This window comes from Lepisosteus oculatus, chromosome 1, assembly GCF_040954835.1.
Source record: "Lepisosteus oculatus isolate fLepOcu1 chromosome 1, fLepOcu1.hap2, whole genome shotgun sequence".
NCBI classification, from domain to species: domain Eukaryota; kingdom Metazoa; phylum Chordata; class Actinopteri; order Semionotiformes; family Lepisosteidae; genus Lepisosteus; species Lepisosteus oculatus.
This window is the reverse complement of record NC_090696.1, coordinates 75,435,197-75,459,566: the sequence shown is the minus strand read 5'-3', so window position 1 is coordinate 75,459,566 and position 24,370 is coordinate 75,435,197. Positions and strand designations below refer to the sequence as shown.

Genomic DNA, 24,370 nt, shown 5'->3' with positions numbered 1-24,370 from the left:
AGTGAGATGGGATTTTAATATGGATTCACTGGGGGCCAGGTTTTTAAGGGTTACTTTCCGGACTTTTTCAGGAGCAAAATATTAAACTTTTTGTCGACGTCTTTTGATTCTTGAAAATACAAAGCACGTCTGCAGTTTCATATAAAAATGTTTAGAGGGGACAGATTTCAAAACTTAGAAAATATGTTACACAAATGTGATCAAATACGATCGTAAAACACAAACGGCTTGTAATGCTACATTTATAAACTTGTTTGTGTGTAAAAGACGTATATGTAAGTTTATATGTAAAAAGACTCTGAGAGTATCAGGATCGATTGTACAAATCTATTACTATACAATCATAATTACTATTTATATTAAGCACTATCATTTGCATGTTTGCACCATCAGACTGTTTGAAATAGTAACATACAAGACATCCCATAAAGTTGAACTTCCTTAAACTATCAAACAGGCTCTTCTTGTTTTTCGGATGTTCACACAGTGCTGCTGCTACAATTCTTTACAGTTGTGTAATGTGTCAGTCTCCAGTGTATTGACTGTTGTAGGGTGAAGTGCACACTATAGACTTTTGTTTTGCCAACTAGAACACAAAAATAATGTACGAAAGGGACACAGAAGTAACATTGAATCCTGTGCTAGTAATGGAAAAAAGAAGTCGCTTGATGACAACAGACTATATAAGGTTACAGTGTTTTTAAAAAAGCCTCTTTAGCCCAGAGCTCTAGAACTCAGGTCCTAGAGAGCCCCATTCCAGTTTATTTTATACAGCGGATCACCTGTTTGTATCATCTGGGAACACCTGTAAGTTACTGATCACCTAAACAGCTAATCTGTTCAATTAAGAACATCCTTTGCCCACACTGCCACTTGCCTCGGAATAGCCTCAGAAATGATTGGAAATGTTCGGTCGAGCACTACCCACAAGCCCCCTGCAACTGCTGCTCAACGGGCCTCCACTTTCTAACCACTTCATCCCACACCTTCCAACTGAATTACAGCCCCAGGGGCATCTGGGCACCCTGCTTCCACGCAACCTGAATCTCCATCTGATAGATCGATAGTCACGGGACACCATGGAACTGACTGGTGTCCCAAGAGCCCAAAAGAAGTGACCTTATTCCTTGTTAACCTGATGCCTTTGTATCCTCTTTGTTTGACAACGTTGGCAGATGTCACTACAATTTGTCTGGGTTGATTAAGGGTGGGGGCACGGACCCTACAGAACACATGCCGTATGCGGTCATACACGTTTTATGGAAAAGCCACGATTAGCAACTCCAGGTAATACACTGTCGCAGGGCCACTCCGAGGAAAAACAAGTTATGACACAATGTCCATCTGGAGCCCTTAACGGATTAATTGCATTTTTATTGCAGTTTCCACTCATGGGGGCCCAGCTTATTTCACACATACTGTACATGCGGACCCACAAAATGCTGCACGCAGAATATTCCTAGAGTGATGTTCTCAGAACAGAGAAAACAACGGGACACTACCAAGGAGAATCCCCAAGGCATTATCACAAAATCCCATAGAGAGAGAGAGAGGAATTCAGGGAAGACCTAGTTATGTGGGTGGTACAGTTTAAATAAAATTTCATGCCTTATTCTTGTTATTAAAATAAGAACACCCCCCCCCCCCAAAAAAAAAAAGAGCAATCAACAAACCATCGCAACACACATTTCATTCCTCTGTAAATGACAGAACTGTGTCGGATAAGGTGTTCATCTGCACCTCTCTCAGAACAGGAAGGAAAAACATCAGTCGTCTCAGGATCTGAAGAGAAAAAGTTCCAAAGTCCCTGTAATCTGTATGAGTTTATTAAACAGTTAACAGACTCCAGGCAATGTTGTCAGGGCATGCAGTTTTAAACCCGGAAGGCAATACATATAACTACGTCATTATTCTGATGATTTCTTTCCCCTATTTGGATTATTATGATTTTTTTGCTGTTACTATATTATATATACATACAATGATAATAAAGCTCCGAACAACCAGCGGCTCTGTCATTCTTAAGGTTGGAGGAGGGGTCTGCAGACCTACAGTAACAGCTGACCTTTGATCAAGGAAAGGCAGCGTCTGAAAACGAGCCCCAATAACGCAGCCCCGCGTAGCCATGGTCGTAAGCACGTGTAACACAACTTCCACCCTCTCAACTCGCTGAAGCCACGGGTTTTTCTTCTCTCTTTTTTTTCCCCTTCCGTTTTAATGTTTTACACCGTGGCTTCCGACTGCCTGCTGTGCGTTAACGCCGGGACCCGCACCTCTGCCGCTGAAGGCAAGCCGATTGCGAAACCAGCTTTGCGTGCGTCTGTCCCTCTGCCTCTGTAAATATTTAACTGGACGTCGGGCTCGGAGCACAAAGGGGGTCCGGTCCTGCAGCGCCTTTATGGACAATTAAAAGTGGGAGAGAAAAAAAAAATAAAAGAAAAGCGACTGACAAACACGCAGCGTGTGTGTGTGTGCGCGCACACCCGCACCGTCACAAAATACTCCGGTAAACAAAACGACGTGTCCGCCTCAACAAGCAACTCCCGAGAGCGGCCGGCCGGCCGGCCGGGGCCACCGCCCCCCTTTTCAAAAGCGCTGTTCGCCCAGGCAGCGCGCAATCTGGAGACGGCCACCAGCTACAAACCGGCACTTTGTAGCGCCAGGCCCGCTCAAGAGTGCGCAAGGCGGGGCGCCCCGGGAGGCACGGCGATGGCGAGTTTCCTGCCACACCGCCGGGCTTGCTCGCCTCCTTCCCCGGCGCGCTGCGCACACGCCAGCCGGGCCGGAGGGGAAGCGAAAATGAAATTTCAGTTTCCGAGAAATGATGACAGCGCCGCCGTGCACCAATGAGGGGGCGCCTCTGACTTCGCAGCTCCTCGGCTCGCTTCTGCACGACGCCCTCTAAAGGTTCAGGCGAAGGCGAAACAAACAGTCCGGGAGGGGATTTCCAGGCAGCTCGCTGTTTCCTCTACTTGTTTTGCTTTCGATCTGGACACTGAAAGCGGCCCCGAGTTAAGTTTTAGTTTTGTTACTGAGCGCCGCAAACTTTCACGACAAACTTTTCGGCCCCGGGGGAAGGACCTTTAAGGTTTGGACTGGGTCAGAAAGCGAGCAGGCGGGGTGTTTTTTTTAAAAAAAGAGAAATCAGGTAATGATGGTTCTTGTATATGTTTTTTTTTATTTATTAAGAATTATGTTTCCTTCTTGATATAAACAGGAAGTCCTGTCGCAAAAATGATAGACAATCAGATCAGGGATGTTCGGAGCATGTGAAGTTGGGAGAGGGACTGAGGTTTAATTTCACTTTTGGATTGAGAGACCGATTATCTCCGAGTACACAACTTGAACTTGCACAGCTGTCAGTGTACAGTATGACGCGCTCCAGCGAGGAATACGTGCTCGTCTTGAAATAATAACGTGCCCGATAACGATTGGCAAAACGTGTAACGTCGTACCACACCAGCCTGCTAATAATGCCAACAATCGTGTAGGGGTGATATTGATGGCTTTTGTCGAAATAAAATAAAAAAAAACGTTTCGTGTTTGCGAGAGGGTACGTTTCGTAAGAGAGTTTAGGGCGGTCGGTTACGGATGGCATATCTTTTATCTAGGCTGCAGTAGTAAGATCAGTGTCGTGAGCTGCAAGAAGCTAAATGTGCGGTTTATGTTTTAAAATGACATTTCTCCACATGCCCAGAAGCATACTGTACGCATTTTTTATTTTAGTTACGTGAAAGTGGTTGTATTTTTTTTACGGTATGGGTACGGCTGTTTTTATTCGGGGGGAAACCCTATATCGGACTTGCTGGGCGAGACGCCGCAGCGCCGTGGCTGGTGTCGGGCCTCCCGAGGCTGGGTGCCGTGCTGTCGGCAGGCTTGGGGCTCCGTAACTTGTCGCTTTAATCGGGCTTTCTCTCGGTTTCCTCCTCTCCTCTCCCCCCTCCCCGGCTGCGGCGAGCGGTGACGGTGCACGCTGGGCTCGCCGCCGCTGAAGTGACAGGCGGCGCAGCCAACGGCGGGGCGCTCCGGCCGGGGCTTGGCGTGAGAGGCCGCCGCCGCCGTGCCCCCATGTGCCGCACAGGCGTAAGCCTATCGATACATTGTAGTCTGCCAAGTCATACGACAGGCAACCCAAGTTGCACAGCAGGTGTCCTCTTCGGGCCTCGGTTCCGTCAACACATGCCGCCCTCTACGTAAGTTTGAACCGCTGTTAACAGTGCTTGGAAAAAAAAAGGGTTGAATTCGAGGCGTGCTGCTTTGGATACATAGCCCGTGTTTTTCTTGCAGACGTTGCAGTGAACGAAGGCATCGCTGTGGTCGTAGGTTAACTCCCATGTGAACGAGGCAGATATGCAGGTATAGGCGCTTGTTTTCCTAGAAAAAGAACTTGCCTTGGGATGAAGTTTTAATTTGACAGAATGCACATTTTAAACACAGTTGTCTTTATTCTAAAAGGGGGTTAAATACTGACGTTTGAATAAAGACTTGATCACGATCTGTGGTTTTAGTTGGTTTGTGTTTTGTCTTCCTTGGATCGACGCTGTGTTAATAACTAAAAAATGTACACCTAAAAGCAGATTCCTAGATATATAAAAAAAAGCTGATCAGGTTCAACTCCCACATCCCTGTTTTTTTTTTAAAGGTGAAGCAATCGCTCAGTAGAGAATTTCTTTCTCATGTTGCAGATGCAGTTTCTTAAAAGTTCTTGAAGGTGTGACAGCATAGCTAAAGTATGTATCCTCCCTGTGCTGTCATTCCTGATTAAACGTCCCAGGGGCACCTCCTAAAGATGTAGGATCTCTGTCTTCTGAAGCACACTGTAATCCAGCTTGGTCATAGTGTACAAGACTTCTAGCTATAGGGCAACTGTTTGTGATTTAGGGGGACATGCTGTGTGGTAATCGCTTAGATTTCAGGTTAGCATTATTCATTTTGAGGAGCCCAAATTAGAGAAGACATTTATGTGTTCGCTCTTATCTGCTTCTGGGTGACTAAGTTTCTTCTAATTGTGACTGTTGTTACCATATCTGCTCTGCTGCACATTGGGGGCTGAATAATCTACTTGCACATGCCTTGAAAGCATTTAGATATTAGATTGAAATCTCTGAGACCAGTACTATCTCACACGGGGGTAAGATGGAAATCAGATGTGTGTATCCCTCATTGTGGGTTACATTTAATCATCAACTGGCAAATGTTTATATAGCACTTAAATGGTACGTATCAGTGTCTGTGTCTGCTTGCCACATCGAGAGAGAAGTGTTCACAGATTAAATCAGACTGCTGTATATTGAGGAAGAAGTAGGTCTTTTCAGAGAGTACAGGAGAACGTAGATGTTTCTGTAGCTTTAATGCTCTCCAAGCTTGTTAGTGTTTAGTTTTTGACTCTTAAATGAGGTCACAATAGCATATTTTGGGGTTTCTGGTTGGTAGGCTACTCATTTCAGTTTATTTCCTTATAAGAGAAGCAGTTTTTTCGCTTTGTCCGTAAGAAGTTGTTTTATTTTAGTTGTTTTGCTCTGGAATTCCAAACAACAATAATGAGATGTGTGTGTGTTTAATGTCAAGGGTTAAAGTTAACTGTAGGATATAATCTGACCACCTGGCAAAATAAATCTGACCAATTAAATTACCTAGTGTGTGGTGGAACAGTAACTTGAAAAATAGCTGGCTTTTTTTATTTGTGAATTGCAAGGCAAAAATACGTTTTTTTAACTTGGCAGTTTTCCAAGTTTATCATTAGGTTTCCCTTCAGATAAATGTAACCCTCTGGGACTTTCAAAAAAAATATTAAATTCTCTGAGACTGTGTGTACAGTAAGTGAAAGATTCAAATATAACTGCGGTTTCAGGTGCCTCTGACATTTTCAAAAGGCAGTACATTTAGGCCGAAAGCTGTGTGTGTGTGCTTCTAATTACAGAACCTTTGAAGTGTTTCAGAATCAAGCTGAAATTGCAGTTTTAATAGTGACCAACGTGATCCGGAGTGTCACTAACGAACACGATGGCGTTATGGAGGGATTAAGTGTTCATCGTGAAATAATATTACCTATGAAAAAATAATGCTCATGCAGTTGCCAAGCAGGAGGTTGTTAATGTTTACAATGTTTTAATGTAGCATGGCATCCTTTAGGAGGAATGTAACCCATGGCCATCCAGTGAATGTGGAGATCGATGCTCTTCTGTTGTCTTCCACCAGATACCACTTGTACTTGTACTTGTACCTGAGACCATCTTTTCTGAGCTTCATTCAGTATGACCCCCACACGGTGATTCCTAAAAATAATAGCCTTTTAGTCATGAGATAGAAAATTGTCGGCATGCAGAAATGAAATAAGGGATGTTATTTTTTCCTCAGTTTCTGTCATTTACTTTCACATGGTGGGAAAGAAACTGCTTCATTTTGGATGCACTTCTGACAAGCCAGCATTCAAGGTTTGAGCTCCATTGCAGTGCTCTTATGTGGTGCTTGTAAAAAACCCAGCCCCAGTTCTGGCTTTGGTTTGGAGATTGTGGCTCACATTTCATTGAAGTCCATATCTTCACATAAATGCCACTGGAATTCGATTTCGGTGTGAGTGTCTTATTTAAAAGTGAGTTCATTTTTTTCACATTTGCAGAAGACAAGCAGGTGTGGTGTGCAAAACGAGCAAGTTTCAAATCTCAAACATTTACACTCGCCAACCACGCACACACACAAATGGCAACTCTTAAATCAAGAGATATTAACTTTGTGGTGTGTTGAATTTTACTGTTTATTTAAAAAATATTTCTATTATTGTGCTATCATGTTCTCTTAATAAATAATAAAGTTGTGAATTCTCTAAAAAAACAATTCCTGCAATATATTCCGTAGAATGCGTCTAGAAAAAAAATGTTCTAAAATTTGTGAAAACAGAGGAGGGGCAAAACATATTCCTTTTATTTGCTTTCCCTGATAAATTAAAGGTTTTAGAGTTCTGAGGCCAAAGATTTGGAGTTAGAGCTGGGCGGTAATTTGATAATGATAATTATCGCGATATAATTTTCCTCGATATAATTTTAACAAAAGTGCGATGAATGTTCGATATATATGTTTACGCTTTGCTCAAGATATGCGCATGCACACAAAATACTGCGCGAGTGCGCGTGTGTGTTGCAGACCGGGCAGCTGACAGATTTGTTTAAGGTTTCTGCTGTTTGGCAAGTGTTTGTTGTGTTCTTAAAATAAAAAGTTGTTTAATTTACCAGTTAACTGTCTGGTTTCTTCAACTTTCACTCAGGAGAAAAAATCTGCCTTTAAACTTGAAAGAAATAATGATTTGACAGTTATTGTGATAATTATCGATATCGACTGATATGAAATTTCTTGTCGTGATGTTTTTGGCCATATCGCCCAGCCCTATTTGGAATCACAGTTTTTTCTGTTTTGCCTCATGGTTCTCAGTGACAACTCCTGAACTGTAGGGGAAGAATGGAGAAAGGAGGCCGAGCTCCTCCATTAGGGTCTCTGTCGTCTTCTGACTCTCTGCAAGCTCCATAGCGACTGACATGAGAGCTAGCACTGATTGGAGGAATGGAGCATCTCTCTCACTGATGTCATTGAATGGTGCCTGGGTCTGGGAAGTTGTAGGAAGTTCATCTCGGAGAACCCTGGTTAAATAATTCCAGCGCTTTCCCTCACAGAACTGTATCAGTTGCACTTTACTGCTTAGCAAATCCCAACAGGACTCCACTAGGAAACCCTTGCTCTTTAACAAGTTTAAATTTAGTGATTACATTTTGTGATTAGATTCAGAGTGGCTCTGTGCAGTATAATAGCTACTAACGTAACATTTTGATTGTGCAGCGTGTGACATTTTGCGTTGCTTGAAATTATTTTCATGTTGTTATGTAAACATAAACATTTCCTTGTGCAGGGTGGGTTTTTAAAATTCCTTCTGAGGTATCTCAGTCAGTATCTTGTTAATTGAGATTTTGCCAAGAGTTTTTTGTCTTTTAATGTATCTTTGATGAGATAAGTAAGTTTACAATAAAAATACAATAATAACTAGATTATAATAAAACTAATGATAACGTAACATATTTTAGAGCTTTATTCATTTCTGAAAATCAAAGTTCTGTTGATCAAATTCCTGTCTGGAACCACAGGAGAGATAGGTTTCGTGTCTTTTTGTTTTTTCCTTGCACAACTGACTGCATTTCTATGGCAGGCTGATCTTTTATGGTGTTTTCTGAATATAATAGCAGGTCAGCCATTATGATCAAATATTAACCTTGTATGCAGTTTAGTGCCAGGGTCTTGAAACTGTCTGCTCTTTATAAACAAATCAGAGGACGTACTGTAAGTGGACACTACATGGAATTTTATTTAAACTGAGTACAGGAGGAACATCCTTACACATAGAGTTGATGGAGCATGGAACAAGCTTCCCAACCATGTTGTTGAAGCCGAAACCCATAGAAAATGAACTGGATGGGTGGAATGACCTCGGCCTCCTGTCTTAGATGCCCAAGGAGACATTTACCCAGGTAGCCAGAAAAGAGACAAAATTCAAGACACCATTACCCCTAGTTAAATCTGCTCTGATATGTTTTTGGTCATTGGCTGCATCGGTTAAGACTGATGGACTTTGACCCAGAGAAATGTTCCACTAGCAAGTGAATAGTAAATATTGCAATAAACCACCTGAGTCTGAATTTTTGTTCCTCCTCATCTTCTCACAGTCACAATAAAGCAAAGCGGAATCTGGGAACATTATAAATTAAGAATGTCTGCTCTTTGTCATCATGTTCCTTTGTTATGCAGTGTCCCAGCCTTCCTACTAACAGGGAAAGGTGATGGACTGAACTGGCCCACCTCACCCGCTCACTGTTCAGAGCAGCGGATGAAGACAGATCTGTGTCCAGCCTCCGAGGCGTTCCAGAGATGATTGTGGGGATTCAAATCGAGGGGCTGGAATTAGACACGCGTCTTTGGGCGAGCGCTGCTCAGTGCGGTCAGGAAGGTCGCCGGAGTTGTCCAGCCCTCTGTCCTTCTGCTTTCTGGGGCCGTGCAGAAGCGACACAGTGTCGCTGTGTGCATCTGTGTGGAGGGCGATTGCAGTCACGATGGTTGTACAGGAACAGCACACTGCATCTGTTCGCGGACACTTTCCACAGGTGCGGGATGCAGCCTGGGGTGCTCGCATCTGGAGTTTCGTTTTCTACGAGCAGGATGTCTGGGTAGGAAAGCAGCTGGTGCTTTTGCAAGTGCAGAAGAGCCCCCGTGCCCCTGTGTGGAGGTGATCGCGCCTTGTCCTTCTCTCTCCCTTGTGCCACTGCGGAGCTGGTCAGAGGACTGCTGTGGAAGTCCTGGTGTCACTGGCGAAGTGTAGGTGCCAGCTGTGCAGATTATTTTTGATTTTACAGTGGAGTTCGTGGGAAGGACAGGACACTGAATGAGAAGGGACATGATGACAAAATGCAAGGAATAATCATAATAAATTAACAAAAAATATTAATGTTGGCATTATTACATAATTTAATGTACAATGGGTTGTGTATTTAAATACATGTTTTCTTGGGGGCTGGCAGTGTGTGGCATTGGCTTGATACTTCAATCTGAGTGTGGATACTCTACACATTGCGAGAGGCATGTCTTCCAATATAGAAATCTTTCAGCACCCACCTTCAGGACAGCCAGTTATACTCCTGCTGTACTGACATTCAGCACTCCTGACTTTCTCTTCCTGGCCCAATAACAAGAGATGCTGTTACTAACGTGGTCTGAAGATAAACAAGGAGAATCTGCTTATGAACTGGATGTGAAGAGAGAGACCGGACATGTTTTAGATTTTAGAATGAAGGATAAAGAAGTCTATTGGTGATTGGAGTAATGTGTTTGAAAAGGAAAAAGGAGAGTTTCTATAAATTTGTATTAAGTTTAGTACGGCTTGTCAACTTCTGTTGGTGTCCTGCTTTCATTGTTATGGAAATTGTAAAACTTGAATCGCATTACTGTGCAAATTGGTTTTAAAATGTACTCTACTTTATATTGAAAGCTAGTTCAACCTCTTTACCTTTAAGCTGTAAATTGATTTAGTAAGAAATGTTAGAAACGATGAACAATGCATCCTAAAGTCAGCCCCAGCATGAGACTGAAACCTGTTGATAAGCTGTTGGTGTAATTTTCATGATTAATGACTGCAGACACACGGTCCCGTTTCGTAAGTAAACCATTCCAGAGTGCTTCATTTTGCCTGGCCGGTAGAGGAGGTGTGCTGGAAGTCAGATATTCTTTCGCTGTTCCTCAATGTGACAGTGGTTTCCTTAGTTCTGATGGATTTAATGGAGTTTCTGTGTCGTTAATCTAAAAAAAGGAAGTTCTTGTAGCCAAAAAGAGCCCCTTTCCAGCCATCTATTTAAAAGGCTGTGCAAAGTCTTTCCAGAGACAGGGGTAATAGGACTGATCAGGCTCAGAGCAAGAGTATAAATCTTAGATGTGCTGTTTGCCATTACTTACTGCTCCTGTGGTGTTTAGTGTGGTTTCTTACGAGGAACGTTTGCTTTGTGTTTTTCAGTGGTGTGTTTTCCAGGAAAATTAGGAGGAGGTCCCATAGTGGGTTTTAATTTTTTTACACATGATTTCTGAGCACCGTTATGCCATTATTTGTTCAATTATTCATACAGTGCTTTTGTTGAAGTAAAATGCTCTTGAATGCAGACATACTTAATTTTAATGGAGCAACTGCAGACTCACGGTCATTTTCAACTCCCAGGGCTGAGGGCTGTGGGTCCGAGGGTCCCAGACATGGGTCAGAGTGGACAGAGATCAGGGGAGGTTTCTGGAATGGACTGTGAATCTGTAAATCTGTGGGGGGAAAAAGAACCACAGGGCCATGATCACCACAAATAATTTACAGAATCAGTGAATATCATTTTGATAGATTTCTTTGTGCCCGAAGGCATGTTTTAGTACAGTTTGTGCACACTGCTGTTCTTGCTTCGTGTTCCATTGCAGAAGTGCTACAACACTTGTGGCTTTTTCTTGCCCGTACCTGGGAACGCGGTGTTCTCACTGTTGTGGTATTTCTGTAAATAACTGAAGACTGTCTTGCGTTTCAAGACTGTTGACATCTGCGCGGTTTACAAGGCTGGGGTTTCTGTCCTAGCCGAACACCAGTAAATGGGGCCTGTTTATGGCTGTCATGAACAGAGCGACTGTTCGAAGTCCAGAAGATAAAAGGTCAGCTCACTCGGCTTTGAAAGGATGACGAAAAAAATGATTTGCCTAAACTTTCCACTCTTAAAATATCTTCTTCTCGGCATGAATGTAGTAGTTGTAAACGCTGAGAAATACAGGAGATGTTCTTAAGGAGTCGGGTGGGCACTGAAAGCGTGGGGATGGAGTCTAATGTAAACAGTGTGGACACAACCTCTTCCTGAGAGTTGCCCGTTGACTGCGTGAGGGATGAGAAAGACGCCTCTCATCCCCGAAAGGCCGCGTCTCCGTCCCTGCAGTCAGCTTCCCAGATGGGTCGTGATCTCTTCCTGCCCCGCCGCGGCCTGTGGGCCTGCTTGTCAGCGGCGCAGGGTAACGCTCTCTCTCTCTCTCTCTCCCTCCCCCGCAGGGTACCATGCCAGTCGAAAGAATGCGGATGAGGCCGTGGCTGGAAGAGCAGATCAACTCCAGTAAAATCCCGGGACTGAAGTGGCTGAACAGGGTGAGTGAGGCCGGAGACGGGAGCAGGCGCCCCCCCGCCAGCGGCCTAGTTTCCCGCGCGGGCGGAAACCAGAGGTGAAAGCGTGTCGGCGCGCGCGTGATGGGTGCGCGGTGACCAGCCTCCTTCCCACCCGGGAATTTCGGAAGGGGGTTAAACGGACAGGATTGGCGTTTTCCAGATTCCGGCGTTTAGCACAGAAGCTCCGCCTGAGGCTCCCGTCACAGCAGCAGGCTCCGGCTCAAGGTCCTGTTTCAGCGCTACCGCCGCTGGTTTCAGTTTATATTTGCATGACGCCGCATCGCAATGAGCGTCCTGGAGGCCAGAGGCACTGCTGCACATACAGTAGCTCTATTTAAATCTCCCTGGGACTGGCCTGCCCCAGTATGAGTTTACTAACATGAAGTCAGGCTTTCTAGGCTACTAAATTCACCTTGTAGTTATCCCAGAGCTAGGAACAGGAGTATGCTGCAGTCATTCATAAATCCTTCCCAGAGATGAATAGCATTTGCATTTAAAATGTGTTGAATGTGGGTCTGTTTATTTAAGACGTGCTCGTTCCATAAACCAGTAAAACTAGCCGAAAGGCCATGAGTTCAGATTTCAGCCTGTGATTTTGGAGAAACTTGCTGAAGAACTTTCCACGTGCTGCTTGACTTTAAAACAAGCTGTTCAAGTTCCTGATTGCTGCATTACTATTAACTTTTGTGTATTCTTCTTGGCCAGAACAGAAATGCCATTTAATGATTGTTTGATAAAAGCCTGGACCCTGATTGTATTTAGTGTTGACTCAAGGCTGTTAAGACCTCGTTCCTATTCTTGTACTGTACCTGCAGAAAGCAAAGAGATCAGCTTTACTGAATAACACTCCCGTTGCTTGAAATACCCAAGATGTTTGCGGCATCTGCTCCCCTCCTCTCAGTAATTATTTTGGTCTCGGTGTATTTTTGGCTGACAGAAATGTTCTAGGATCTGGATTAAGCTCCAGATTCAGGTTTATCGTCGAATCTTTCTGTCCTCCACAGCCCTGTGCGGCGCTGTCTTAATGGAGGCAGAGTGCGAAGCAGGGAAAACTCCACTGACAAACGCCAGAGCTGGAGAGCTGCTTTAGTGTTCGGAGGGAAGAGAGAGGACACCAACTCAGTCCAGTCGGTAGCACAGGCCTCCTGCGCATACCGCGGTCTCTTTATTTGGGGTTCTTGCTGTTAAGGGGTGACACGGGTGCCCTTGTGGGTGTACTCTTGTGTTGTGCGGTCCGAAGGGGGGCGAAACGGAAGCAGGGAGCTCGAATCGAAACAAGGCAAGCAGTGCGTCCACCCCGATCAGCGGATCTCAGGAGCCACACGGGGCTGCGACCAGACAGTCCCGGGGCGAGAGGCCCTTCGCGGAAGGCTGCAGTTGCTGCCGTAAGCGTTGACGGCGCAGCGGGAGGGGGCGCCGGACCAGAGGCTCCCAAACGAAACCTCAGTAGGGTGGCTGGGGACACTGTGCTGTAGGAGATGCCATTCAGGGTCCCAGTCTGTCCGGGCAGAATTCCACTCTGGGCTTGTCCAGTCTGCCCTTCCGAAAGTCCCCCCCCCCTCAACGTCTCCCTCTGCTACCCCCGGCTCTGCTGTGCAGCTCCTGTGTAGCTGCCCTTGCGTCAGCCTGGAAGGGGCTGCGCTGAGCCAAAGGATGGGGGGCGGGGGGCGCTCCCCCAGTTAACAGCACTTTAGGATCATCTGTGAGAGGAAGGGCTGTGTAAGTGCAAGGGGATACTGTAGTGACAGGGCTGGATGGGGGTGAACTTTAAACCCAAATAACAAGTTGTCCTCCGTGTGCTTCACTAACAGGACAAGAAGATTTTCCAGATTCCATGGATGCATGCAGCTCGGCATGGGTGGGATGTGGAGAAAGACGCCCCTTTATTTAGAAACTGGGCCATTCATACAGGTAAAGGCCTGAAGGCGTGGAAGAGTGTGGCGTGCTGGTTAACTGGCTGTAGGGTAAGACAGACGGGCGGATCTGTTTCTCAGGGTGCGAGGAAGGAAGTCACTGCCAGATGGCTGAAAGCAGCTTGTTTTCTTCTCTGAGCCATTACCAAGTGAAATGTGAGTGCAGAGTCTCCCCCTCGATTGGTTCGCGTGCGGTGCTCAGCAGTGTGATGAGACCTGTAAATAGCGTTGTCCTCTAGGGTAGGATGAGGCTGCTGGTAATTGACATTTTCCATTTCTAGTTCTGGGATTGTGAGACCTAGCCTTGATCTTCAGCAAAATATGACCTCGCAACCCGCCCTTTGTTATCGTCTCTGAGTAGAAAAACTGAATGGTAGTATTCTTGCATAAATGTTAGCTTTTTTACGTAGCCCTTCATTGTAGACTACGTTGTAATGAGTTGTGTGATGTCGCGTTGTGAAAGGAAGTATAGAAGACTTCTGCAATTGTGGTCAAAATGCCTTGGCTGAATGATGTGAGGTATTAGCTCTGATGTCTCACTACGCTTGGGCTCGGGGTGCACATGGAGGGCTTTCGTGTGTGTGGGGATTAGTCACCCTCACAGGGGTGCAGTCCGAGCTGTGTGCCCTGTGATTCCAGTCCAGGGGAGGTTCTGGGACCATGTGATCCTCAGTAGGAATAAATGTCTGTGATGATGGATAATGGATGGATGGAGCAGAAAGGGATAAAAAATATATTAGTACTGAAAATGCCCAAAGCGCTCTTGTCTACGTAATGCCCTCAGGTGGTAGAGAGATGTCCTCTGGGAGGCACACAGAGGTGTCCACAAACACCACAAGTAGAGAGGGCAAACGCACGAGGCTCTGGGAAAGAATCGGCAGGAGTGTACTGGACGTGGTGGCAGGACTCCTGACTTTCCTTGCCAGCTGAGGGAAGAGTGGAGGTCTCGGCGACTGACAGGGTGAACCCCTCGTTCTGAGGCCCAGTTAAATCTAAGCTTCAGCCCGATTTACTGGCAGGGCTTGATTAAGAAAATAGAACAGTCCTTGGCAGTGAGTTTCCATTCAATAGAAACAAGAAGACTCTGTTGCAAGAAGCGGGATAAAGCCACTGTAAAGAACTGAATTTAGATTTCCATTTGCGATAGAAAAAAATAATCTGTGATTTCCAGGTGGGTTTAAGGTTTGATTTCATCCAGGCCCAGTGCTGAATTAAGACACAGCTGCTGGCCTGTAGGGAAGAGCTCAGAATGGTGGTGGCCCTGTTACGTGAGGGTTGTAGGTTCAAGACTCCCATCGCACACCCTGCAATGAGTGAGGTGTTATACCCCTTCATTGTCTCAGTGACCACCAGTCTGCATGATGGAAGCAGAGATCCACCATTGCAGGGAGATCAATTGGCCTCTTGTGGCCTGGTATCCAGAATAGCAGAGTTCTGTACTGGAGAAACAACACTGGCTTCTGGCTCCTCTGTGATTCATGAAGGACTTTTACCTTTACCTATAGGGGTAAACCACACAGGGGTAAAAAAAAGTGCTGCCTTGTTTTCTGAATACAGTGCATCCTGGCAAACAGCTTGAAGAAGGGTTTTCAGATGCTGTTTGTCAGGGGTAGTCGGTGTTCTTGTTTTTATGTTATTATCCCTCGAAAAACATAAATGGATAAATCTAAGAGCTCATAGCAGAGATACACAGAGAGGGCTGTAGAACACATTAGAAAATGAATATCTGTAACCTGCGGGCTGTAAAGTCTCCACCTTTCAGGGAACAGGGGCCTGACCTCTCCTACGAGCAACTGGAATGAATGTAATTCCTACTGTGTGACCTCTTTAGGGAAATATCAACCCGGAGTGGACAAACCAGACCCAAAGACATGGAAAGCCAACTTCCGGTGTGCGATGAATTCCCTGCCTGACATCGAGGAGGTCAAGGACAAGAGCATTAAGAAGGGGAGCAATGCCTTCAGGGTCTACAAAATGTTGTCACCGACTGAAAGACCCACAAAGAAAGGTGACCCGTCATTCATCCATCTTTAGCTGAATTCAATTCTGTAACGCGGAGCTGTAGACATTGAAAAACGGAGACAGAAGCGCTCCTTCTTTTCAGAAGGTAGGAAATGTTCTCCTTTAGTACGGGAGTGCAGGCGTATTTGTCTTGGAGTTGTTGTTAAGGTCAGCTCCTGGCTTTTAACTTCCAGTCCAAACAAGGTTTCAGTTTCTATAGAAATACAGGAGATTGCATCAGCAGTTGCTGTGTAAACATAGGAAGAGTTTTGTGCTCTTTGTGGTGCATCCAGAAGTAATCTTTCTTTGAGTCTTGCAGACAAAGGTGACGGAGGGGTCGGTTTTGGTAGGTTTGTTGTTTTAATCCACGGTAGACCTTACAGTTTAAAGCTTGTTTATTATTGCTGAAGCTCGTTACAGCGTTAACCCATTAAGAAAGTGCTGAGCAGGTACGGGATGTGGCCCAGGCTTTCAGTGTTTGTGAGACTTAAATAAACAGAGTCAGGGCCCGGATAATTTGATTTGCCATGGAAACAATATAAACAGTGTTGCCTGAAGCAAAGCAGATACACAGCTGTGTAGTAATCGCGTTACAAGCCTTGGTGGCATTCTCATTCAGTCTTGTAGGCCTTCACCTTGGCAAAGAGCGCAGTGCCATGGACAGGGGTGCCAGGCACTTCCTGTGATGGGCACAGAACCGCCGGCTCAGTGTAATGTCCTGTGGCTTTCACTGTGGTTTGTATTTCCATGCTGAGTCTGGACTGTCTTGTTTCCAGCCGAACAGCACCACATATCGACTTCTTTTCCTGCTTTGATGTTTACTAAATATACACTCTACGAACAGCGTGATCTGAAACGCAGTCTTTTGTTCACTAAGTGAGGATTAAAGGATGTTTGTAACATGTTGTGCACGGAGGGCACCACGGGACAAATGTAATGGTAGACACACAAGCTCAACCTTACATGTTACATTTTTCTTGGTTCTCGATTGTGTGTTTTTGGACAAATCTGCAGTTTGTATTTCAAAACTTTTAGTTTTGATATTTTTATTGTATATTTTATGTTCTGAAGTGACACCATTTGAGCTGGTAGTGAAGTACCTCTTTTGTTGAGAAGAAGAAAGGAAGGAAAAAGATCTTAAAAGCCCCACTTTATCCAGATGGTTTCCATTTGCCGTCTGATGTCGTTTGGGTTGGGGTCTGGTTCATCCGCTGGCATCTTCTCTTCCCGTTGTTACTACTGTCGCCTTTTCTTTCAGGAAAGAAAAAAACTGAAAAAGAAGAAAAGCCCAAAAGAATAAAGGTAATCAACTGCGTGTGGGAGAGCTGATTTTGTCTCCGAATGTGTGCTTGAAGCATGTACTGTACAGGGTAGAGGACGGGGCCCAGTTCCCTTTCCTCGGGAATGATTGCGAGCATGATCCGAGCTTCATTTGCTGTGTCTTAAGAGAGCAGCGTCTGAGGAGCCATTAGCCTGAGATGGAATGAAATTTCTGAGTGTGAGCTCGCTGTGCGAAACAGCTGCCACCACAGTCCTCCACAATTGCTCCATTTATTCCCGTTATCAGCAGTCACAGCATGTAGACAAGGAAAAAGTTTGTTTTTTCCCCCCCCTGTACGGCTGAGTCTAGTGCGGCTCGATAACAGAAACCTCCTGTCATGTGGGTTTGCGTTCCTGACGGGCCTGGATCACGAGTTGAGCAGCGGTCCGGGCGGGAAGGCCTCTGGCAGTTGGGGACAGTGAGGTATAAAACGGCGCTTGTCGGGGCCGACCAGTACGAGCCCTCCCGGCGCGGCAGACAAGGCCGTTCGCGGCTGTATCCCCGCGGGCGTCTTTGCGTCGGGGAGAGGGCTCTGATCCTGCCGGCGGACGGCCGACGCGTGGGGGGGGGGAGCGAGTCTCCCCGCGGGCCCTGTGAAGGCTCTGAACGGGCGCCCCCTCTCTCTCTCTCTCTCTCTCGCGCGCGCGCGCGTCCGCAGGTGGAGGAGCTCGTGCCCGCCTCCGAGGACCCCAACACGGCCGCCGTGGCCCTGAAGGTGGAGGAGCTGGTGGACAGCACTGTCGTAGGCCTCACCGGTGAGACTGCTGGCGCCCTCGCGCCCACAGCCGCCGCCGGTCACCTCCAGGTGGCTTGGGAATCGCACACGAAGGAGAGCAGGAACTGAGCTGGGTGAAAATGGGCCGTGTGTTGTTGCTGTGGCCCCCTGACCGTCACGTACAGTATGTATACAGTCCCCTCCCAGTGTGTGGGGACAGCAAGGTCAAGAGCTTTATTTTTGCTCTCCGCAAGCAAAAAGTGAGGTTAATATGAGTGAGGAGGACAGTATTACATATGCTGTGTTTTATTCTTGGGTATTTCCTCGGTTGGCCTTACATCTAGGAGCTTCCAGGGAGGTTGAAAAGAAAAAAAAGTGCATTTTATGGCGCACAGAGCAGCCTAATTTAGGCAGGAAAAGTACATCTGATCAATAAATGAATATTACGGGTGGCACTCGCAGTGTTAGAAGAAGGGCCTTGTTGTCCCTCTTGGTGTCGCGAGGCCCTGTGAGCGGAGGAGGGACTGTTGGAGAAAACGGGGAGCACTGGCAAACCCCATCTCTAAACACCACTGTCGGATGGGGATTTTTAGGGTCCCCAGTGTTCGGGGAGGGAGGGATCAGTGACCACCCAGGGGGGTTTGGGGGATGGGGAGAGGGTGATGGGAGAGACAGTAGGAATGCATTTCTCAGTGAAATTGCTTTTCCTTTCCTAAAAATCGCAGCAAGGGCAATGGGGCTTTCACGTTTCATTCAACTCTCACCTTAACCCTACTCCCCCAAAACCCTTTTAATTGAAGAGCCCCAGAGCGCACTGCCCCGCAGTCACCTGGAGGAGCAGCTGATCATCAGCAACCCCCCGGACGTGTGCCAGGTCATCGAGGTGACCACGGAGAACGAAGACCAGTCCGTGAGCTCCAGCCACGCCTACCCGCTGCAGATCTCGCCCGTGTCTTCCTATGGAGGTCAGTAGTAAGAAGTAAGGGGGCATCACGTTACACTGAGGGATTCTCTCGCTGGAATCGACGTGGAGGTGTTAACTGGAGCATTTTAACCCCCACAGTGAAGCAGGTCATTATTGTGAGCTGAAGCTCGAGGCATTTTTTAATTGCTTGTGGTGAACACCATGTGTTAATATTTGATACCCCTATTCCTTTACCTGTTCAGCATTATCTGGGTAGCTGTTCTGCGTTGTTTTCATCTCCACACACACTGGCACAGGTCTGAAGAGAGCTAGTCATTGCATCTCTTAAGTAAGCCCGCAGTAGAGAAGTTGGAAGTCTGTGCCGCCTCTTCCTCTTTTAAAGAGACATATTTCTGCGCGGCAGACGGTGCAGTGCCTGTGTCTCTTCACCAGGAAGAAAGAAAAGAAAGGCCATGCTTTACAAATGTGCGTCATACGTAAAAGATGTTCCAGTTTCTCTGAGCAGAATCTAAAAATTTAAAATGTTTTGTGGAGTCAGAAAAACATACATCTGGAAAATTGTGTTTACAAGCTGGGAAGTACATTTCTCAGGCAAACTACCTGATATGATCTGTACTCGGTACTGTGATCAGTGATGGTCAGATGGTCAGGGATTTGCTGTGTCAGCACTATTGTAAGAGGAATGAACATACTGTACTCCGATTTAAGCCAGACACTTCAGATTTTAGGGGGTAACTTGTCTTAAGTTGTTGGGTCTGAACATTATAAAATGTATTTTTAAAATACATTTCTAGTATCTTTATTTGAAAAGCTACCAGTTTCCAGCATAACAAAGTTATTAACCTCTGTGAGTGCTGAATTTCAGAATTTATACATTCAAAATAATCATCCTCAAAATAACCTCATGTGTTCTCTCCTCAGTGGAGAATGTGGTTTAGGTGTGAGAATTACATTCAGGGACTGGAGTTTTAAATAACTCGGCTGAAATAACTGACACAGTTACAAATAGCGAATTCCATGACGTGGTAAAACAAAGATTTAAACAACCGTTTGTTTTATTAACGTTAAGAAGAATTTTTGGCTGCTGGTTTCTCTCTTTCTGTTCTTCAAAAGAGGAAGTCCTGTCTTCTCCATTCTTAGGTTATTCTGCCATAACCTGCTAAACTGGAGACTGCAGTTTTTTTTTCTAGTTTCATTGTTCTTCTGTTCTCCCCACAGAAAGCGATACTGACAGTGTGCACAGTGATGAAGACACTAAAAAGGTAAGCAGCTCTGTAATGGTCACTGTTTTCACAGATCCACAGCTGCAGGCTGTAAACAGCAGTGTGTTTGCGAATGGGCGTGTTTAAAATCAGCCGTTTTTCATCTGCATAGCTGTGGCACTCAAATAAGAATGCTAATTGGGCCAGTTTGAAGGTGGCACACTGTACTTTGAAGTGTATGTCAGATATATTTTGATACAGTTTGTGAGAAACCAGTTGACCCCCAACATTTCTGGTTCATTTTATGTGCCTACTCAATTGGCTTTGCTCACTAATTCTGGTCAGGGCTTCTGCATACAGACTTAATTGATTGCTTACTTATGGACATCTTGTCCTTTCAATAGCAGCAGCTCAGGAGTACAATAAATAAATTATTTGGGGTTTGCAACGCTCTAAAATGATATTAGCTCCAAACATTAGTTCTTAAAGATAATTGCAAAGACTTGCTTTCAACCTGAAGAGAAACATGCTGTACAAGGCTGTGTAATAAAAGTGCAGAACATAAAACTGACCATTCTTGGCAATTGTATGTTGTGCTATCACATCAACATCATCAGTGCTATTTTTCACAAAGTCTTACACTTAATCCATACACAATAATAAGCCCCTTGTATCGATTGTTAGAATAGCAGTTTTGTACTAGGTTATTTTGAAAGGCTGTGGAATACAGAAAGGGATTTAAAACCTTCAAAATTGAAGGTTGCATTTTTTTCCCCTTCTGCTTTGTATACCAAACATAACATGTTGTACAAAACACAGGAAAAGGCAGGAAATATCTAACATTAGTCATATTGAAACACTTGAAAATCATTGATTTGTCTTATGGCTGGGGCAAATTGGCACTCCTGTCCTGCTGGCCCACACCTGTGAGTTTTTATTCCAGCTCAGTTGAACTACTTAATTAAAGCCTTAATTGAAGTTGTTTGATTGGAAGTTTTTTTTTTCAACTCCAATGTTAGGGATTTTATTTTACTTCTGAATTGCAACAGTTAAAAAGCAACCTCCTACATGTTTAGTCACTAAAAACAGTTCAAATGAATCCTCTTATTCAGTTAACAGATGAACTGAGTAACAGACAGGACCAGGATTGGAAACCCCTGTCTAATGGGACAGTGATTTCCCTCTTTTGCTAGTGCAGAGTAGATATTTTACACACTGCTGTGAATCTGAGTGTCATTAGAACAGTTAATGTTCACTGCAGTCTAAAAAACTGAACCGCAAGCATAGTTGGAGAGGTTAATGTGTAACCCCATGACCTCTCTGATATCTGAGGGAGGGACACCAGCTTTGACATGAACTTCTGCGTATCTTCTCCTTCTGGACTATGGCTGGCTGTGTCATATATCCGGGGCTCACTGAACTGCTGATTCTTGGCTGCTTTTTTGTCAGACAGCCTGTAGATTCACATCAGGCCTTACAGTGAGCTAAAAACAGGTGTACTCAAAACAGGCCTTGTCTTTAGAGAAAGCTGGGAATCAGGAATGCTTTGTCATCTTATCTTCAACACCCTGGTTGAGACTTGACATCCAGTTCAAACCTGGGAGCTCAGGGAGACAAACGGGTGACTGAAAACCAGAGGAAAGTGTATGTTTGTAAGAGGTTTATACTGCTCACGAGGCAGATCAAGTTAGACAGCAAAACTCGGGATAGCTCACACTGTGAACAGTGCTAAAACACGTGCACGCAGAAGAAACCAGCACTACACAAGCTGTGTTTGTATTTGATTTTCTCCATCTGCAGAAAATGCACCATTAATTGAGTCTTTGTGATACCCGAGACGGACAAATTGAAAGGGGAAATGGGATGACGAGTGTGGGTGGAGGTCTGTGGTTGTTTTAAATTCCACTGTGTTGGTGAACCATTCACTGCAGGGCTGGCTTTCTCCCATACTGTGTGCATGGGTGTGTGCTGTTCCACTAGAGATGTGTGTGTATACTTCATCTCCACTCTACTTCATTCATCGAAGTTCTAGCTCATTAATGTAGCCGTTTCTGGTTTCATGCTCATTCGCCCAGCGCTGCTTTGTTAAAGGAAGTGGGACGGGAGACTCCTGGAGGGTTGGCGTCGCTCTATAAATTGGAGCCAAGCTCCCTTGGCAAACCGCAGACATGCAGCGCAACAGCGTGAAACCATCGGTTGTGACGTAAAGTCCAAACACGATACAGAATTCATCCAACGAATCCATGCTTTGGCTGTAGATTTTGAATCTTCACCTGGTGTGAAATTTAAGAGGGATACGGTTAAGCCGAATTCAGCTTTTGGCCTACGTTAAGCTCCTGCGCACTTGGTTGCGCCCGTATGGAAAGGCGGGCTCTCTGTCCTGGCGCTCCTCGCTAACGCCCGCTGCTCTGCCCGACAGGACACGCGGCTGTGGCCGCCGGCGCCGGCGGAGGGGAAGCCGCTCTTCATCGGCGCGGGCGCGAAGGCCACCACCTGCCAGCTCCCCAGCATGGCCACCTTCGTGACGTCGGGGAAGGCCAACTTCAAGGTCATCAGCAGCCGGGAGGAGTCGCCCCTGATCGCCTACACCAACAGCCCGTGGGCGGCCCTGTCTCAGGCCATCCCGCCCCCCGCCCTGCCCGCGGCCTCCAGCAGCCGGCCCGGCCACGAGACGCGGGCCAGCGTCATCATGAAGACCTCGGACGTCTCCAAGTCCACGGTCAAGACCTGCTGAGCGCCTCTTCGGCTGGGGACCGACGCCGTGAAACCAGGAGCTCCAGGAGCAGGAGGCACGGGCCCGGGGGAGCCGGCGCCACGCAGCCCTGATCCGACCGGGCGAGGAGCCCCCCCCGCCGACTCTGAAGCTCCGGGCGAGCTCGGGGCCGAAGCACCGGTCGTAGGAATGCCACTCTTCACCCTCCTTCGGCCTGCCGGGGCATGTATCCTCAAGAGGACCAATGCAAACCTGAAGGGGAGGGAAGCTCAGATTTCTGAAGAAACTGTGAACTACTAACTACTACAGTACATCAAACTGCGCTTGTTGTTTCTCTGTTGTGAATATGTACATAGTGAGATATCGGCCTAAATGCGTCCAGCTTCTGCACCTTACAGAAAGCGCCTGCGCCGTTTGTGGTATCGAAGGCACTCCCAGGACTTTCAGGCTTCCCAGAGGCCTCTGCTCATCGCATGGCCCTGCAGAGAACGTAATGCGGCTGTACTCGGTTCAGAATCGCTCGGCTCCACCCCTCCTTACAGGGCAGGTGAAGAAGTGATTTAACGCAGTCACACACACACACAAAAAAAAAAAACTGCTTGAAGCCTTTTCCTGAAGCAAGCTTTTGTATTTTTATAAAGGGAATATTTTATTCAAGATAAATTCTAAGTAGATGTTTTATCTTTTTTACCAAAAAAATGTAATTTTATGATTTTAATTTTGGAATTTCAACATTGTGTTGCTTCGCGTGGCACATTTCCTTCACAATTTTTTGCAACGATGTACAGATATTGTGAGGCCTCTGATAGCGTGTAGATATAAATATATATGTGTGTGTGCGTGCGTGTGTGTGCATATTAATGTATACACACATATAAGCAGCTGTTAATCCTGTGGATCAATAAATATGCAACTATTAAAGATTTTCTAGGATCATTTATAAAATGACATCTTTATTGGCTCTGTACAGGGGTGCTTGTCTACCTTTACCTCGCCTAGGAGCTGGCTGGCCTGCTGAATAAGATACTAACCCAGGACTCTATGGATGATTCCTACTGGATAGCATACAAGTCACCAGGAGGCACAGTCAAGTAATGTGCACTGGAGGCTTTGATTTAATGTAAGAGTCTTTGTGAAAAGATTTGTGAAGTCAAGGGAGGCAAAAGTTCAGTGGTCTGTTTGTTGTTGGTCTGTTAGTTATGAGGATTCCTTGCACATGCAAAATGACAGTTCTGGCCTGAACTACATTCCTCAGAAAACGGTGGGGAAATGTCCCGCCACCCTCAGTCACCTGACCAGTTGCTGGAAGGCGATTGGTCAGGTGATGCTTGAAAACCAGGAAGTCCTGTTTTACAGAAGTTACCACGCTTCTGTCTTTGTAGATACAGCCCCCAGCTGTACCGTCAAATGTTGTGTGTTTACAGCTGGGAGCTGGTACTGCTTTCATTAAAAGGGTGAGGATACATCCAGAAATCCTCCGCCATTGCATGAACAGAAGCACCACTGATGCGTTATGTGTAGGGAGAGAAGGAGGGAGGTACTTCCTGGGGGAGGAGGTGGTTCCCAGAATCCTCTGCTCTTACGTTAACTGATGCACTACTGGTTCATTAAGCGGAGAGTAGCATTACCTTGGCACTCCATCATGTATCCCCCTTGATAGCACTCTGATCCCTCTTTATTCAAGACTGGCTGATAAAATAGCTAATTTGCTTAATAAATTAATCTGTTTAGCACTTGCTGTTGTGTTTCGCTTCCCTCTCTCTCCTTCTTAAAAACTTTCTTTCTAAAACTCGACTGGAGCAGGGTCTTCCACCAGTAAATAGCAAAGTTCTAGGGGCGCATTCAGTGTTTCTACTCGTGTTAACAGATAGTTGGTCTG

General features: G+C 45.8%; 1 protein-coding gene and 1 long non-coding RNA gene across 6 annotated transcripts; one reads left to right on the top strand and one right to left on the bottom strand.

The window, feature by feature from the left end:
- Positions 1-2,195: 2,195 nt before the first annotated feature.
- Positions 2,196-2,772, bottom strand: LOC138241010 (uncharacterized). The gene is made up of 2 exons (XR_011190199.1): positions 2,490-2,772; positions 2,196-2,394 (listed from the first exon to the last, which is right to left on the bottom strand). It is a non-coding gene; the product is annotated as an uncharacterized lncRNA (long non-coding RNA).
- Positions 2,773-2,877: 105 nt separating this feature from the next.
- irf2b (interferon regulatory factor 2b) lies at positions 2,878-24,227 on the top strand. 5 transcript variants are annotated; one of them, XM_015345698.2, is made up of 10 exons: positions 3,180-4,193; positions 4,288-4,356; positions 11,591-11,683; positions 13,513-13,612; positions 15,446-15,622; positions 16,874-16,917; positions 17,595-17,691; positions 18,452-18,616; positions 19,795-19,838; positions 22,198-24,227. In XM_015345698.2, exons 2-10 carry the CDS (start codon positions 4,351-4,353, stop codon positions 22,510-22,512), a joined length of 1,041 nt encoding a protein of 346 aa, XP_015201184.1. In that variant the 5' UTR covers positions 3,180-4,193; positions 4,288-4,350; the 3' UTR covers positions 22,513-24,227. The 5 variants fall into 5 exon arrangements, with proteins under 5 accessions (XP_006630159.1, XP_015201184.1, XP_015201185.1 ...); XM_006630096.3 differs by lacking the exons at positions 3,180-4,193; positions 4,288-4,356 and adding an exon at positions 2,878-3,148; XM_015345699.2 differs by lacking the exon at positions 4,288-4,356.
- The last annotated feature ends 143 nt before the right edge of the window (positions 24,228-24,370 follow it).

Coding starts and splice junctions, on each gene's coding strand:
- irf2b (XM_015345698.2), top strand. Junction 18,617..19,794: donor GCCCGTGTCTTCCTATGGAG/GTCAGTAGTAAG, acceptor TTCTCCCCACAG/AAAGCGATACTGACAGTGTG. Junction 19,839..22,197: donor GTGATGAAGACACTAAAAAG/GTAAGCAGCTCT, acceptor TCTGCCCGACAG/GACACGCGGCTGTGGCCGCC.